Below are 17765 nucleotides of genomic sequence, written 5' to 3'. Positions count from 1 at the left end.
CAGCAGGCCAATCAGCAGCTGGGCCATCCTCAGCAGAATCATTGGGAACACAGCAGGTGGCTTCCCAACAGAGTAGCCAGCCCAGCACTTCAGGTACAGCAACCGGTGGGCGTGGCCATGGCAGTGGCAGTGCCCGTGGCCGCAGTGGGGCAACACGGGAACCAACAACACGAAACATGGCATTTGAACCGCGGGAGCTTGACATCCTGGTGACCCGGGCACGTGATTTAATTGAGTGTCCTGCGGTGAAGTTGACACACACAAGGAGATGGAAGATCTGGGAGGAGATAACGGCGGAGATTAATGCAGTGGCTCCACAAGTTCGTCAGACGGAGCACGTTAAGAAGAGGCAAGTACATGTATGTAAAATTTGAGTAGGACAAGTCCAGTAATGTTTACATTCAATATTAGATGGAGTTGGGAAATGGGTGTTCACGTTGCTTGGACGCACAGACATGTAGGCCATGACATTGAATTGATAGTTATTGGAGGGTGACTGTTTTTGTATCTTCTAAGGATTGGTTTGAAAAAAGAATATAGTACGTTTGGTGTCAGTAGGCACATGTTGTATTATGTTTCAGATTGCAATGGGTGCTACAGCAAACATGAGGAGTTACATGTATTAATATGTACACTTTGATTGCAGGTGGCACGACTTCAAAGGCAACCTCAAGAAGAAATTGACCGAGCGGTGGCAACACAGCCAGACCTCTGGGGCTGGCCCCATGCCTGGCAAGCTGGAGCTCACCCCCCTGGAAGAGATGGCCCAGTGCAGTATAGCAGTGGAGGAGGTCCGGGGGGTGAGCACTATAGACAGCGAGTCCCCAGCGGAAGTGATGGCTTCTACTCTTGAAGGTAATTATTTGCCAGGCCATAAGTAGATGTTTTAAATGTTGCATGGAATGTGTGGTAATTTGAATTTTCTTGTTCAACAGCATTGCCACCGCTTGGTCAAGATTCTCTTGAGGAGGTTGTGGAGTCTGTGCCACCTGGCCCCAGTAGCAGGCCCGTGCAGCAGCTGCCAAGATTGTCTGCGGCTGAATTGTCCATGTGGGGCCGTGTGCTGGATAGTATTGTGCAGCAGGGAGAGTCGGCATTCGAGCGGGTGCGTAGGGCCGAGGAGGTGCTGCAGGGTTTGACCACCAGCCAGCAGAGTATTGCTGAGAGCCTGCAGGCTATGAGTGCCAGCCACCAAGCTATTGCTGGTAGCCTGCAGGTGCTGGCTGATCAAGCCCTGCGGCAAAACGACCTCCTCCTCCGCCATAATGAACTTATGGTGGAGCTAGTTAACAGCAATAGGGCCCTAATGTCACCCGCTTCGGGTGCATTACCAACCTCATCACTCCCTGCTGCCAGAGGGGGAAGAAGATCCACCCCCTCACCAGCACGTGCTCCACATGAGCCACCATCTGACTCTGGCCGTGGACGAGGCAGAAGAGCTGCTGCACGTGGCAAGGAGCCTGCCAGGGGCAAACGTGCTCGCAAATGAACTTGTGTCCCCATTAATCTCCTCCGTTATGTCTTCCCAAATCTTCCATTGAGCTGTGTGTGTCAGCATCCTGTGTCCAAATCCGTGCCCAGGGTCACCACTTTTGCCCGCGGGTCAAATGTCATGTTTGGTTCCTCTGTTGCCCTGTTTCAGTGTGCTGTACTTGAAGTGTTGGTGCTGTACTTTTGTTGTGAAGCCACCTGATGTGTTCCCAATGATTCTGCTGTGGCTATTTATTCTTTATTATGTAATTTTTGTCCTGGTATGGTACCATTTGTTTTGTTATGTATTTTCAATTATTGGCAAAGTTTGTTTAATAAATTTTATTTTGGCCCCACAAATGTCTGTATTAATTGATACATGCAGAAGTGGCATGTGTATTAGTATTAATATTATTAAGTTGTGTGCATTATTTGCAGTGTTAAAGTGTGTGACAAGTGCAGCATGTAATGTTCCCTTTAAGCTGCAATGCTTCCAATTGTAGCAGTGAGAAGCGTGTAATTAACAAGTCATGGGTAAAGTATGTGATTGTATTGGGTTCAGGTGACATTGGTTGAGGTGCGTCCGTCCTGATTAGGCGTTCCGATTGCCTAGCGCATGACCGAGTGGTGTCCGCAAAGCAAAAGTAACCTTTTGGACACCGCACATTTCTTCCCTTTTTGTTCGCGTGCATTCGGCGTGCTGTCCGAATGCACGCCTACCAATATATGTGTACTCCCCCGTGTCCGCCCATGTTTCCGCCCAGTTTAGCCCACTTTGAAACTACGCCCCTGTGTCATTCCGCATGACGCCCATAACACACCCCTATTGGCCGAATGTATGCGGTGCACAGTTCTGTACGGGATTAGTGAGAACAAGTACGGAGACCATGCGTGGCACATGCGCCTAGCGATCGCCACGCATGCGCAGACGGCTAAAAAACGCCATCCGAAAGAATTCGGGAATATCCGCACCGATCAGAATAAGGGCCAGTATCTCTTGGCTTATCCTCCATATACATAGCAAGAGAGACTGGAAATGAATTCCAAATCCTGTAGCTACATTAGCTTTGTACTGCGTCCTGATACAACATAGGAAAGGTTTTGTATTGACATGTCCTGGTATAGATATGAAACTTGTACAGTTTATCAGACAATGACACGTCTTCAGCAGCCAATCGGAAGTCAAGTTACAGGTCTGCCCTGGGGATAAAGTACCATCCAACAGTAATTACCATTTACACTGTGGATCTGGCAGAGGAGCTGCACAGTCCTGAGAAATGGGGGCTCTGATGAGGGGAATTATACTGTGCTGTCTCACCATGGGGTCACTGGCAGCAGGTGAGAGACTTCATATCACTTTAATCATGCCTCTCGCTGTAGCTGCTGTCACATTATACTGGGGACGGGGAGAGCTGTGCCAGGATCAGGGCTCGTAGTCTGTTAATATAAAAAATCAGTGTGACAGTCTCAGGTCTATTAATGACAATCTCTATTAATTAACAGTGTAAACAGTCTCCACTCTATTAATCTAGCAGTGTGACAGTCTCCGGTGTATTAGTGTAGCAGTGTGACAGTCTCTGGTGTATAAGTGTAGCAGTGTGACAGGCTCTGGTGTATAAGTGTAGCAGTGTGACAGGCTCTGGTGTATTAGTGTAGCAGTGTGACAGTCTCTGGTGTATTTATGTAGCAGTGTGACAGTCTCTGGTGTATTTATGTAGCAGTGTGACAGTCTCTGGTGTATTAGTGTAGCAGTGTGACAGTCTCTGGTGTATTTATGTAGCAGTGTGACAGTCTCTGGTGTATTAGTGTAGCAGTGTGACAGTCTCTGGTGTATAAGTGTAGCAGTGTGACAGTCTCTGGTGTATTAGTGTAACAGTGTGACAGTCTCTGGTGTATTAGTGTAGCAGTGTGACAGTCTCTGGTGTATAAGTGTAGCAGTGTGACAGTCTCTGGTGTATTTATGTAGCAGTGTGACAGTCTCTGGTGTATTTATGTAGCAGTGTGGCAGTCTCTGGTGTATTTATGTACCAGTGTGGCAGTCTCTGGTCTGGTGTATTTATGTAGCAGTGTGACAGTCTCTGGTGTATTAGTGAAGTGGGTGCGTTACCATTGGGCTTGTGATGTACAGAATGCAGAATCACTTTATTGGCTTCAGGGAGGGGTTTTTCTAGACAAGAAAAGACACATACATCTCCCCAGCACACGGCAGTATGCCACATGCCAGCACAGAAGCCAACTTCTTACATGTAAATGCCTGGGATGCAGTCACATTGGGGGTTATTTTGGTTCACTCTTTCTGACAAAATCCGTCTTAGATGGACAAAACCATGTGCACTGCAGGTGGGGCAGATGTAACATGTGCAGAGAGAATTAGATTTAGGTGGGGTTTTACTTCAAAGAAGGATTTTATCAGAAAGAGTGAACTAGAATAAGGCCCTATGTCGTCATTAAAATTGTTGACACCATAATGGGGACAGTTATGATATATGTATACATTGTTGAAATGTTGACATTCTGCATGGTCTTGCATATTAGGATTAGGCTACAGATTAGGCTAATGCACAGTGTGTGGATCACATGGGTCCCTGGGTCCAAGAAGGGCACATCCTGCACAGCCTGTACCCATGTACGTATACCTATCTCTCCGGAGATACTGCTACTGCAGCACATATCGGAAAATGCTCCATGTTTCCAGGCACATGAACATGTGTAATAGAGATGGCGCCATGTTTACACCGATCGGCACATGCAGAGAGTCTACTGAGCCTCAGAGAGGAGGGGTCCTGCATGGGGTGTGTACACAGGCCCGCTCCTCCCTTACACTGACCCTGTTTACAAATACCGTATATGGTAAACTGTTTAACGTGTGAAGAGGATGGGCTGCGCACAGTTCAAAATTCCACCGCCAGTGCGTCAGTCAGGATCGGCACAAGAAATTGGGTAAAATCATCTGAAAACACGTGTCTGATATCCGATCCGATGCGCAGTCTCGTGCACATGGGATTGGAACCGGAGATCATATGTGCTGCACATACACTATGTTCTCTAAGTCAGACCCCCTCCCGGTGGCAGGGAGTGGGTATTACATGCGATGCTACCACCAGGGAGGGTTCCCAGAGGCTCCAGGGCAGCTGGTGGGGATTGTTTGTGACCTCTCCCCTTGTACGGGCACCTTAAATTGAGATCTGTCTTGTCAAGAGCCATTAATATGGCACCACAAAGGCCAGAAATCCCTCCAGCTACAATCCCATACATTCCCCTCATAACAGCGATACATACAAAATGCAGATGGCTTGTTATTGGATAACCCCGGTGCTAGTCCAGGAGAGAAAGCAATTTTTGCAGGGACACTGATCTGTTTCTTACTTGCTGGATATGGAGAGAGGGAGCTGTGAAGACAGAGTTTGGAGGTAGGAGCAGATAGGGACTGGGGGTGGGGTGGAGAGTATTTTATGCTAAAAACAGTCACAGCTCACAGTGAAAGTAAAAACTGTCACAGCTCAAAGTGAAAGTACATTGCAGAAGCCGTCATTTGTGATTATAGGTCAGGAGAAGGAGAGGCCCCTGGTGGACACGCAGTATGGGAAACTCAGAGGGAAGACGCTAGCGGTGAAGGGGACAGACAGATCTGTACACGCATTCTATGGAGTCCCATTTGCAAAGCCACCAGTTGGTCCATTAAGACTTGCCAGCCCGGAACCCCCTGAGCCCTGGCGCTCTATCCGAGAAGCCTCTGACCATGCCCCCGTGTGAGTATAAAGGCTTGTGGGAGGATTAGATGAATTTCTGCAGATGCTGATGCTCTGTATATTTCTGATCATGTTCCCAGGTGTCTGCAGAATCTAGAGGTCTTGGACCAACTACTACAGTTGGTTCAGGTAAAAGTCACCTTCCCCCCAATGTCCGAGGACTGTCTGTACCTGAATATCTTTTCTCCAGCGGACCGAGCACAGGGTGCGAGATTACCTGTAAGTATGCCGCATGTGTCATTACAGTTCTCTCATGCTTAAATAATATGGTGGTCAGGTCTAAGGTGCACACAAAGTGGCAGCAATCCACTTGGATTGTGTGACAGTACTAGTAAGCCCGCTCAAAGCAAATGCTTCAAAAGCTAGTCTGCTACCTTGCGATTGCCTCTGTGTTTGTGCATGTGATGTGAGAGAGAAAGAGATGTAGTTTCACTCGCTGTCAGCAGATGGCAGTGTTTCAGAGACACACAATCAGACACTAGACATATAATATATAGATGATATATATATATACTGTATATAGGTTTTTAATTAACAAGATCAAATTGCACGTATTATATGCACCATGTGTAGGCCCCTTACTTACTGAGTGTAGCCTGTTTCTGGGATTTAATAAAGAAATTATATGACAGAATCTGATTGGTTGCCAACTTGCCAGGAGCAACATCACTTATTATTCACTTTTAATTTGTAGAAGCTTTATTAAAAGTACCACGAAGAGAGCAGAAGAACACATGCCTAGTGCACTGCCAGTGATGTCCCTTCCTGCGTACTTACTATGTGCAGATCATTGTATACCACCAGTGTAATGGTACATTTAATGTCCAGGTGATGGTGTTTATACACGGAGGCGGTTTGATGATGGGAGGGGCGCTGCTCTATGAGGGCTCGGCGTTGAGTGCCTACGAAAATGTTGTTGTTGTCTCTATCCAGTATCGAGTGGGGCTCCTGGGTTTCCTCAGGTGAGTCATACATTGCATGTTACACACAAATTACTATGGGATGCGGTCATTTGGTCTACAGCATAATGGTCGACAGTCATTAGGTCGACATCATTGGGTCGACATGGGTCTAGGTCGACATGGGAAAAGGTCGACATGGGTCTAGGTCGAAAGGTCATTAGTTCGACAGGTCATTAGTTTGACAGGTCATTAGTTCAACAGTGTCTAGGTCGACAGTCAAAAGGTCGACATGGAGTTTTTCATTGTTTTTTGAGCCAACATGTGCCGACAGGCGGTATTTCATGCCCTACCATCCACTAGGGCGCGGTGGCAGAATAAAATAGTACGCTCGGCACCGTGCCCGACGCATTGCGAGTGCATGTCGACTGTGTTGACATTCAGGTAAAAAAAAACAGTGAAAAACCCCATGTCGACCTTTTGACTGTCGACCTAGACATTGTCGAACTAATGACCTGTCGAACTAATGACCTTTTGACCTATAACCATGTCGACCTAGACCCATGTTGACCTTTTCCCATGTTGACCTAATGGTGTCGACCTAATGACTGTCGACCATCATGCTGTAGACCAAATGATCCCAACCGATTACTATATACAATATGCCACATAAGTATTCAACGTTGTTTGTGAAGCACCATCAAATTCTGCAGAATAAGAAATCATACACAATGCAAATTATACATCAAGTCATAAAAGTCCATACAAGGTATGAGGTGTAGACGTGGGGCAGAGACCATAGGGGGTCATGGAGTAGAGAAAGCAGAGGGCGGAGAACAGAGCCAAGGACATCGTTTCCCAACCTCGGTCCCCAATGCACACTATGGGGTACATTTACTAAAGCACCCATGATGTGCCGGTGCCACTGATGGTCCGATTCAGATCTTATGTGCTGCACATAAGATCAATGGGATCCGATTCAATGCGCACCACATACGATCACATGTCAAACACCTCCGATTTGGGCAGATTTCACCCGAAATATTGGCCCGATCCTTCAGAATCAGGTAACTTCTGCCCAAACGGGACCTGTGTATGGGCACCTCAACACTCCATGTTTTAGTGCTAGTTATAGCCCTGATAGATCGCTCAGCACACAGCGCTGACACATTGATGTCTGCTGAGCGATCTTGCTGAGCGTTCTGAGAAGAATCATAATCAGAATCGACTGTATTGGCCATGTGTGCTTACGCACACTAGGATTTTTTTGTGGATTACAGTGCAGCATCAATCAGGGATGAAGGGGGGAGGGGGGGGAGAAATTACATACATTACATTAAAAAGATTGCGTGCGGGTGATCTAGCATCACTGTTATTCGTTGGTTACTTAAGTCCAACCAGTGTCAGAATGTAGAGGGCAGAGCTGGAGGAGAGTCAGGCGGTTGTATATCGCTTAGTTAGTTTGGGAGAACATGGAGGCCAGAAATGGGATGGGAGCTGTAGGTATATAGGGTTTCTGAGGGGTATGAGAAGCAAGTGGCAGTGTAGAGGACCAGGGAGAAGAGTGCAGGTAGAAGCTTGCATTGGGGAGGAATAGGAGTGAGATATGAAAGCCTCGGGGATGATACAGCTGAGGCTGGGTACGTGAGTGCAGGAGAACGGGTGGGCTAATAGATCTGGTACAAGGAGACTTCTTAGCTGATGGGATCGATTTTTGCCTTTGCATTCACATTACATTATAAATACCCAGACTAGAGAAATACTCAGAAATACTGACAAGGATCACAGGGGTTCGCAATATTGATCCTACCTGCTTCCACATGCAGAAATCCTCAAAACATGACCTGTTGGGAATATTTGAGGACTGGAGTTGAGAACCACAAACAGTTCTGTAATTGGTCAAAGGAAATGTATTATTAATAATAATAATAATAATATTAATAATAACAATGATAATAATAACAATGATAACAATAACAATGTATAGTGTTTCTCTGTCCCAGTTCTGGTGATCAACAGATACCGGGAAATTATGGATTCTTGGATCAGGTGGAGGCACTCCGGTGGGTTCAGAGAAACATTGCAGATTTCGGAGGTGACCCCAACTCTGTTACAATATTTGGGGAGTCTTCTGGAGGAGCTAGTGTCGCTGCCCTGGTATGTTCCATTATTCAAATATTTATAGTGTTCTCTGTCTATAAGCGTCACAATACTGTACTTAGAAATGACATTATATAAGAAATATCTCTAAGGGGAAATCGTTGTTTTGCCCACCTGTAAGGAAACGGTGGAACTGTTCAGTTGTTCTGGTGGTGACCATCAAATGATTTCTCTCCCCTTTACCCGCATGCGTGGGGATGTGTTCTCGTACACAGGGCCGGCGCCACCACTAGGCAGCCTTAGGCATTTGCCTAGGGCGCCGGCCACTGGAGGGCGGAAGAAAGGAGCAGGAGGTCCCCACCATGGAGGTGAGCAACTCTCCCACCCCCCCGAGCGATGCGGTGGGGCCGTCTAGCATCACCCGGCACCATCCCCCCTGATGGAGCGGATGTGCGCCGGGCCTAGATGGAGGTGAGCATCGATCTTTCCCCCCCCTCCCCTACCCTCCCCACCCTGTGGAGCAATGCCTGGGCTTTACAGCACCTCACCCGGCACCTTCCATCCCCTCCCCGCATGGAGCGACGGACACATTCTTCCCCCCCCCAGCCGCACAGCGTGACGGTGAGCGCCGGGGCACCCCCCCCGCGCCTGGGGCGCTCCGGGGCCATGCACCGGCCCTGCTTGTACACATCCCCTCACATGTTAGCGATGGGATGTGGGTGGATCGAGCGATGGGAGGGGGCGGGTATTTAACAGTGTGCTGGGCGGCGCCGACCTGTTCGTACCCAACAACAATTGAATCCCCGCACAAAAGGGGTGTACACACGGAGCAAATGTGTGCTATTTTCTAAGCAATCTTACTAGATTGCTTAGAAAGTAAGCACAGATCTCTCCGTGTGTATGCTCCGAGAGATTAAATATCTCTTGCTAGCTAAGTCAGTGCATGCAGTCACAATCTAGTCAGATTGCTTAGCAAATGACTGCAAATCTATCTGTGTGTACAGAATGAGAGATACTGATCACAATCTCTCATTCTGAACCATTACCCGGCCTTTTTTTGCTTAAGCAAAATTGCTTAGCACAGATCTCTACATGTGTATGCCCCTTAAGACTGATGTGTTTTGTAAAAAAACAACAACATTTGTTGGTGCACATATAACACATGTTACATGTATGTGATCATCCCTCCATGCTGACAGGTGATGAGAAGGACTGTGATCAGTGTACAGCGCTGAGACACATTACTGATCTGAGAATGTACATGATTTCCTTCCTCAGTCTAGAACCACAATTGTTATATAATAAAACCTTCATGCTTTGTGTTTTATACGTCTAGGTGTTATCTCCCTTAGCCAAAGGCTTGTTCCACCGAGCCATAGCACAGAGCGGGGCGGCCCTCATGCCAGGATTGATGCCCAAGTCAGATGAGGAAGCTGTGTTTATCCGGAATGTAAGTCCTGTGGCTAATCAGCAGGTAGCGGCAGTCCTGCACCAGCCAAGCATCCTATGCACAAATATGTTCCTCTTCTAGCATCAAGATAGCAGGAGCCCAGGGGCAACACAATGTTTTTGGTTGAGGGGGGCAAGATATAATTCCAGGGGATGAGGGAGGTTCTCTAATAAAGTCTAAAAGTTTCTTAATGTGCCCCTACTCCACAGTGTAAGACAAATACACCATTGGTGGTATAGTGTAAGGCCTTAACCACATCCACTAACTGGTGGCCAGGTCTAGTACACAATAATGGTTGTCAGTGGTGGCTCCAGAGGTGGATCTGCTGTAGGACATTCAAAAATTTAAATATTGGAGCCACTCCCACTGCCAGTGAGTCCGTTTGGAATGGCAGTTGGTGTGTCTCCATTTTGAACTGTGATGCAGCTCCTCCTCTGGAGCCTCCCCTGGTGGTTACATCTTATTGGATCCTGCTGTTCCAGGGATAAGCTTCTCCTTTCTTGGACCAAACGGCCTTCACTGTCCTCAGGGATCTGTCACCATATCCTGTATTACATACTACTGTGACTATACTGATTTCATTAGTTACAAGTCATACTTGCCTACTTTTGGAAACTAGTTTCAGGGAGATTCTAGTTGGTAGTAGAATTTTGCACAGCGCTCCATTGAGGGAGCGTGTCATGCTCCATCCAAAGGGCCTGTCTCGTTCCATATATATGGAGAGATTGTGAAAAGAGATTGTGAACATGGCACCTAGAAGCGTGGGTGTGTACTTCTACATCTGAGAGGAATCTTGTAAAAGGACTTATATCCAAATGTAGATGAGCCCCAAAGCAGTTAGTAAGAGCTACTATACTTGGTAAAGTGCTGGGAAATGGTTCTGATGACTCAGTGTAAATGTATCTGTCTATCATTCCTTTTTTTTAACAAATATGTAACAGTGTAATGTGGGCTAGGTGAAATGAGGGAGATTGCTAGACTAATGAGGGAGAGAGGGAGATTGCTGTTATTTCAGGGAGTCTCCTGCAGAATGCAGGAGGGTTGGCAACAATGCTACAAGTTGCTCTGCAAAGCTGAGCTAAATCGCCAGCCATATGCAATGTAACAAGGCTGTCATGTAGTAAATGGAGTCATTGCAGGTTGTCTTGTAACCAGATGCAATGTTACTTTTGCAGGTAATTACAGAAGCGACCGGCTGTGCCCAGAACACGTTGCTGGATTGTATCAAAACAAAAAGTGAAGAAGAGATCCTCGCTCTAGGGTCTAAAGTGGTACTATATATATATGATCATATGGGGATATCATGAGGGGCAGATAGGGGGCGTTGTACACACACAAGTTGATAATCTTCCTTCTGAGAAACCCTATGGTCCCGCAGCCCAGCCGACAGAAGAAGGACACAGGAGTCAATGTAATTGCGCACAGGATGGCAGCTACAAGCTGTGATACATCCCCAAAATGGTTGCAACATGACTGTCAATCACAACAACCACTGCAAACACTGTGACCACTGCAGCACATGCGCAGTGCAACTTAGACACGCGAGCAGTGGCACAAAATCACGTAGATGTATCCAACATCGATATTTCAGCTATCTCTGAATGAGGTGTGGGGGAGAATTGTGGGCATCGATAATGCACCGTCAGTCTCATGGGATTACTATGTAGCACAGTTAGTGGTGTTGTCCATAGCAACCCAAGTTTACCTGTAGTTTGTCATCCCTGAGAATACCTTTTCTCAGGGGGTTCCCGTAAATATTTCGCACACATACACTGTTCCTTACACTGCATGATGTGGCGGCAGCTGTAGTATCATATTATATACCATTGCCATTGTCGACATAATTTGAGCCACGTGCCTGGCAGAGGGGGGGGGGGGGGGGGGGTGTTCCGGCCAGTTGAAACCCCCTATGTATTTGCCAATGCACCACATTTTCTTTTGTGTACCTGCCCCAGGCCAATATAATTGCAGATATATCTGGTTACATACATTTCCCAACTCATTGAACTGACATCACAATTATCTATCTGTTCAGCAATTAGCGACTCTGCCAGCAAGCATAGATGGGGTATTCCTTCCTAAGCCTGCAGAAGAGATCCTGGCTGCTAAGGAGATTCATCCGGTTCCGTATATGACTGGCATGGCGGAGCAGGAGTGTGCTTGGATCTTTCCACTGGTACGTTATCCCCATATGCACAATAAATTATACTGCAGATAAAGGGCCTTATTTTGGTTCATTCTTTCTGACAAAATCCTTCTTAGATGGGCAAAACCATGTGCACTGCAGGTGGGGCAGGTGTTACTTGTGCAGAGAGAATTAGATTTGGGTGGAGTTTTACTTCAAAGTAAGATCTATATTGAAGTGTAAAAATAAAGCAGTCAGTATTTTCCCTGCATTGAAACAAAATTACTCACCCAAATCTAAATCTCTTTGCACATGTTACATCTGCCCCCCCTGCAGTGCACATGGTTTTGTCCATCTAAAGCCCTGTATACATGCTTAGATTTGCTTTAGATTTGATGTTAGATTCGATTTTCTATTAGATCTGGCATTGGATCTTCCCATTAGATTTGGCATTAGATCTGTACTTTTGCATTCGATTCGATTTGGATTTCACAATGTAGGCACAATGTACTCATTCTATTTACTGGATCGAATTGAGATTTCCTTGGCTGCATAGAAGATTTTTGTGTTCGATTTGGTGAAAACGGGAGCGCGCATCGAATCGAAAGCAGATCAAAAGTGACACAAAAACCATTCGATTTCGATTAGGATTCGATTTGATTTTGCTTCTATAAGCAAAATCGAATCGAAAACAGGCAAAAATCTAAGCGTGTGTACAGGGCTTAAGAAGGATTTTGTCAGAAAGAATGAACCAAAATAAGGCTCAAAGTCTGGAGTTTGGTTAGAAAATGTGGGGAGGAGACCGGATTGTGGCAATGGATATAATTAGGATGATAAATCTCTCATGTCTCATGTTTTGTTGTTGCCAGGCCATGAATATTAGTGAAATTCTAGGAGGAATGGACAGAGAAACTGCCCACCAAGTTATACACAAGTTACCCATTCTGGTAAGGTCTCTGCCACCTGTGCAGTTTGTTACTAACACAAGTCATCTTACATTGCAGCAGGAAATAATTGGCCTTATTCACGTCGCAATGGAATAAAAACATTCAATGTATGGTACACGGCGCGATAGCAGTACTGTATTCTGGCATCCCGAATCTCGTACCTCCCAATGTTACCTTCTGTAAAACACTGTAGGATAGGGTTGGGTCAGAACAACAAAGATCTGGCTGTGTGGAAGACTGAATGCTATCACTACGTATATCATGAGGGTAGTGTGGAAGATCCAGTCTAGGATCTAGAAGCAGAGCTAGAGAGATCCAACCTGGGTTTTCCTAGGATGTGTTGTGAATCACTGGCTGATTAGCAGCACCTGATGCTTCCTGTTATATGTGTGTTCAAGACAGAAGGCTGGTGTTCCCAATCCACCCGCTCCAAGCAGACAGGGGAACGCCTACATTCGCAGGGGCCTGCCCAGCATTTCTAAGGGTGCTCCCACTGTCATTGTCTACACGCCCATGAAACACCGGGTGTCCACCCCAGAACGCCCCCTACCTGTCAATCATGCAGTGAGCACCCCAGTGAATAAAATTTTACTGAAGGCGTTCGCTGCGGGTGTTTGCACATGCGCTTTTGCACCTATGAGCATGCGCAGACAACCACCATCAGGGACGGGGTCGAATTCGGACCTGTGTGAACAGGTCTGAATCGGCCCATTGGAGTAAAGGCAGAACCGGCTGTTGTATAGGACACATAGCTGGAAACAGAGTCTGGGACTAACGGTCTGAAAATGTTTCAGGGTCCTTTGTCCACTGCTGCTTCCCTGCTGCTAGATGAGTACCTGGGGGATGAGACCGATCTGGCTGAAATCCGCGACCGATTCCTCGACATGTGCGGAGACTTCCTGTTTGTGATGCCGGCACTTAAGACTGCCAAATATCATAGAGGTATGACGCCCATACTAAACAGGATCATTTACTGCTGGTCATTGTAAAACCCTGTTCCAGTGCGTTATGTTTTAGCTGCATAGGAACATGAAAAACTAATTTTGACCTTTTAACTGTCGACCTTCCCATTGTCGACCTAATGCTTGCGTCAACCTTCCAGCCCTGTCGACCTATTTCATGTGTCAACCTAAGCCTTTTACTGATCAACCTAATGTATGTGGACCTTCATACAGTCGGCCCTATGGGAGAAATTTACTAAGATGGGAGTTCTATTTCACCTGGGATGTTGCTATGGGCAACCAATCAGATGCTATCTATTATCCTCTAGTTGGTGCTAAATAAATACAAAGTAGATTCTGATTGGTTTCCCATAGCAACATCCCATGTGAAATAGAACTCCCATCTCAGTGAAATTCCCCATATGACCCATACCCAAGGGATATGCTCTCCCCTGCTTGTACGCAGATCTGGGGGAACCATATTCATTACTGACAGTATCATGTTACATTGTAGACCTGGTGACCAGTCCACTCATTAAACATACACCTCCGTCATTTTTATGTCTCTGTCATTCTTCATGCCGAAACTCCGCCAATGCAATTTTCCTATTGGCCAACAGACGCCGGGCACCCAGTCTACTTCTATGAATTTAAACACCGTCCGTCGTTCTACAAGGATTCTAGACCAGACTTTGTGAAAGCCGACCATGGAGATGATCTGTTCTTCATGACAGGAGGGCCCTTTCTCACCGAGAATCAGATGTTCACAGGTAATGCCCTTACCCACCGAGATGAGGCCTGAGACAGGGGTGGCATAGGAAGGTGTGGCATAGGAAACTGTAGCATAGGGAATTGTGAAGTGGAGAATTTCCCATTAGACATGTGTCTAGGGGGCAGCACACAGAACCAGTACTGCACTTTCTAAGCTCACAATCTCCCACTTCATAGTAAGGCTCCTGTCTCTTCCTCCTGGCAGCTGCTCTCTGGTCCATTGCGATGTTTGAGGGCTCAGATCAACACATACAGTAAATGTGGTAGAAGAAGCTGGTACACTGGGCATGTGCAGCAGCTGTGCTCTGTCCTTACACTGCATGATGTGGTGGCTGCTCTATTGATCATATTATATACCAGCTATTGTTGTCATAATTTAAGGCACTTGCTAAGAGGAGGGGGTTTGCCTATGAATGGGATCCATATTGTGGTCTCACTAACATGTTATTGGGTTTCTCTAGGTGAGCCGGAGGAAGAAGAGAAGGTTCTGAGTAAGAGAATGATGAAATATTGGGCCAACTTTGCCCGCACCGGGTAAGACATCTGCATGCTGGATTCCCCCGCCCTGTGGAGTCTGCCTTGTCTGGAGCCCAATAATGGCTAAGATCAAAGACAGCAATTACAGTTAGCTGTTTCTCCTTGCTGTCCGCTGCTCCCTGGTCTGTCTGGAATGGTGATCAGATTCACACATGCAGCAGACTTAAGGCCTCCATACATAAATGTATTCTACATTAGTGTTAATTCTCCAGTGAGCCACCCGGCAGCTCCCTGGGAGGCTCACATACAATTTGGCACTAGATGTGCTATTTTTTACATGTGATAAATCGCTTGCGAGGTCGGGCTCTTTTAAAATAACCTGTCAAATGACAGGCCATTCGCTGATTGGCTGAGAGAGAGCACTCTCAGCCAATCAGCTGCTTCCCTTCTGGGTGGCCTATGATGGATGAGAGAACTCTCAGCCATCATAGAACGGCCAGTCATTTGACAGGTTATCTTAAAAATCTAATACCCGCCGCTGCCCGTCCCGGCGTCCCGCTGATGATATAATCACCGCCTGGCCTGCTAGTGCATCGGTCATCACTCGCCAACCGCCCCACTGCTCCTCACCGCCCACTAGTGCAGCACTCAGCACCCGCTGCCAGCCCCACAGGCATAAGCAAACAGGGAGGTCGGACCTGATCTTCTGTGCTGAACGTCCGAACTCCTGATTCGCACTCGCACATCGGATCGAATCAGATGTCACACATATGCGTTTTTCGGTCGATTTCATCCGATTATCGGCCCAAAGTGCCGAAATCGGTCCAAAATCGCATAGTGTTTTAGACCTGATCAGTTCTCTTTGATATTGCTGTCCTGGCAGAGTGAAAGGCTGCATTATAAAATGATTTTTCCACTGTGTGCAGTCTACGCCCTGTGCAATAGAAACCGGCTGATCCGGGCTGGAGCTGATGAAAATGGTTGGTCTTCCTATCACAAAATTAAGGATGAAGAGGACAATATAACTGTACATATACATTGGGCGTTTCCCATGGCCGTCGATAGAGTTAACGATATAGTGCATACAATCCTACCAATATTGTTTATCTGTTTATCTGTCAGTGACGTCACCCGTCCCCTGCTTTGTACATGCAGGATATTGTCAGATTGAGCTGCATGTGCCGACAACAGTGCAGACTTAAATGTTATTGAGCATACATATTGTCCGATGTTCGCAATGTATCTTTAACGATATCGGTATTGTGTATATCATTAACGATATATCGCCCAGTGTGCAACCAGCTTTAGACACCACATGGAAAGTGGGTATTGGTGGCAATGTGGGGTTGGTTAGGGGCACTAGGCTGAAGTTTTTCCTAGGGTTCCTAGAAGCCTCACACCGGCCCTGCCTAAGACCAGTAAAGTTGTAGCAGCCTCCAGAGATCTGTTTGGCTGAATGTGAGATTTTAGCCTCTAAGGAATTAATCCTTTCTGACTTATATTGAACAATCAATGATTCGATTTCTTTTTTTTAGAAATCCCAATGGGCCGGGCCTCACCCACTGGCCTCAATACAACCAAGAAGAAAGTTATATGAAGATTCAGTTACAGTTGGAGTCTGCTAAAGGATTAAAAGCAGATAAGTTCAAATTCTGGACGAGAACCCTACCTGAGAAGATCCAGCAGCGGCAGAAGGACGAGGGAACCCATTCTGAGCTGTAGAGTCCCCCCGATGATCCCAGAGAAAGAAACAAACTCTTTACAGGGAGAAGGAAACAAAGACCATGCCCTATTGTTCTCTGTATGGGGAACACATGCAGATCTCAGGTTCCAGATCATGGCTCTGTATAACCTAGAACACAGCATGCAAAGATCTGTGGTAACAGAAGTAATTCCTAATATTACTTAATATTACTTGATTGATCCAACCTTAAGTAATGATAAAGTGACAGATGATCAAATAACTCATTTATTAAAGAGAAGCCTTTTAATTCATTGTATCAGTCCTGTATTCACTTACGTGTCCTCATGCTGCAAATATATAGCAAATATGGAGAATAATTCATAATTCCTAGTTACCGGATAAGGAGCTACACGTTAGTCTCATTACACAGGTCATTAATGTATATACATAGAAGTTATGGTGACAATGTCCCGTATTATAATTTATTCTATGACTATACTACAGTGACAACGCTATTATTTGTTTATATGGGATACATACAATATCCTGGTGGTCAAAAGACCGACCCCGGCATTCTGATACGGAGAAGCCAGACAGGGGCCCTGTTAGTGAGTTAACCCTCTCCCCCTTCCCCCCTAAACCTAACCCTCCCTGCTTGCAGCCTAACCCCCCGCTAGGGTTAAGCATCCTGCTTATACAGCACCACAAAATGCTGGAGCTCCATACAGTGACAACATTGGTTGCTATGGGCAACATCCTGTCTTCAAAAGAACTCCCATCTTAGTAAATTTACCCCTGCTTGTCAAAGCTAAAGGTGCCCATACACAGTGCGAGGGTGCTGTGTGAAGCGATACGGGCATCCCATAGCACAGCACATAAAGTCTGTGCAGCCCGGGAGCTAGGTCCCGATCGCATCGCATGCAAATCGTGGGCGATGCGATCTAGTACAAAATGCACGGGAATATTGTACCGGGTATGGGCATCTTTAGAGAAAGATACACCTGGGAATCAAATATCCACCAACCAGCTCCCAACTGCCATTTTATCTCCCCCCATTTTATCTCTCCAAGCTTTGATAAATCTATCCCTGTATTTGGAACATTAGCAGATTTGCCAACCAATACCCTAGACAAGCTTGCTTATGTTTGGGTG

At 46.4% G+C, this 17765-nt stretch overlaps 1 protein-coding gene across 1 annotated transcript; it reads left to right on the top strand.

Annotated features, from left to right (window-relative positions):
• The first annotated feature begins 2652 nt into the window (after nt 1–2652).
• Nucleotides 2653–16924, top strand: LOC146046049 (cocaine esterase-like). Its single transcript, XM_083165219.1, has 13 exons — nt 2653–2808; nt 5015–5219; nt 5300–5438; nt 6048–6181; nt 8122–8275; nt 9555–9668; nt 10844–10939; nt 11704–11844; nt 12663–12740; nt 13535–13682; nt 14302–14451; nt 14914–14986; nt 16465–16924. Exons 1-13 carry the CDS (start codon nt 2748–2750, stop codon nt 16649–16651), a joined length of 1680 nt encoding a protein of 559 aa, XP_083021345.1. The 5' UTR covers nt 2653–2747; the 3' UTR covers nt 16652–16924.
• Nucleotides 16925–17765: the final 841 nt, after the last annotated feature.

Source organism: Crinia signifera, chromosome 11 (genome assembly GCF_055691185.1).
Source record: "Crinia signifera chromosome 11, ASM5569118v1, whole genome shotgun sequence".
Taxonomy (NCBI): Eukaryota; Metazoa; Chordata; class Amphibia; order Anura; family Myobatrachidae; genus Crinia; species Crinia signifera.
Note: the sequence above shows the minus strand (reverse complement) of the source record. Positions and strands in the feature narration are given on the sequence as shown.

Coding starts and splice junctions, on each gene's coding strand:
- LOC146046049 (XM_083165219.1), top strand. CDS start 2,748: ATGGGGGCTCTGATGAGGGGAATTATACTGTGCTGTCTCACCATGGGG. Junction 11,845..12,662: donor GTGCTTGGATCTTTCCACTG/GTACGTTATCCC, acceptor TGTTGTTGCCAG/GCCATGAATATTAGTGAAAT. Junction 12,741..13,534: donor TACACAAGTTACCCATTCTG/GTAAGGTCTCTG, acceptor AAAATGTTTCAG/GGTCCTTTGTCCACTGCTGC.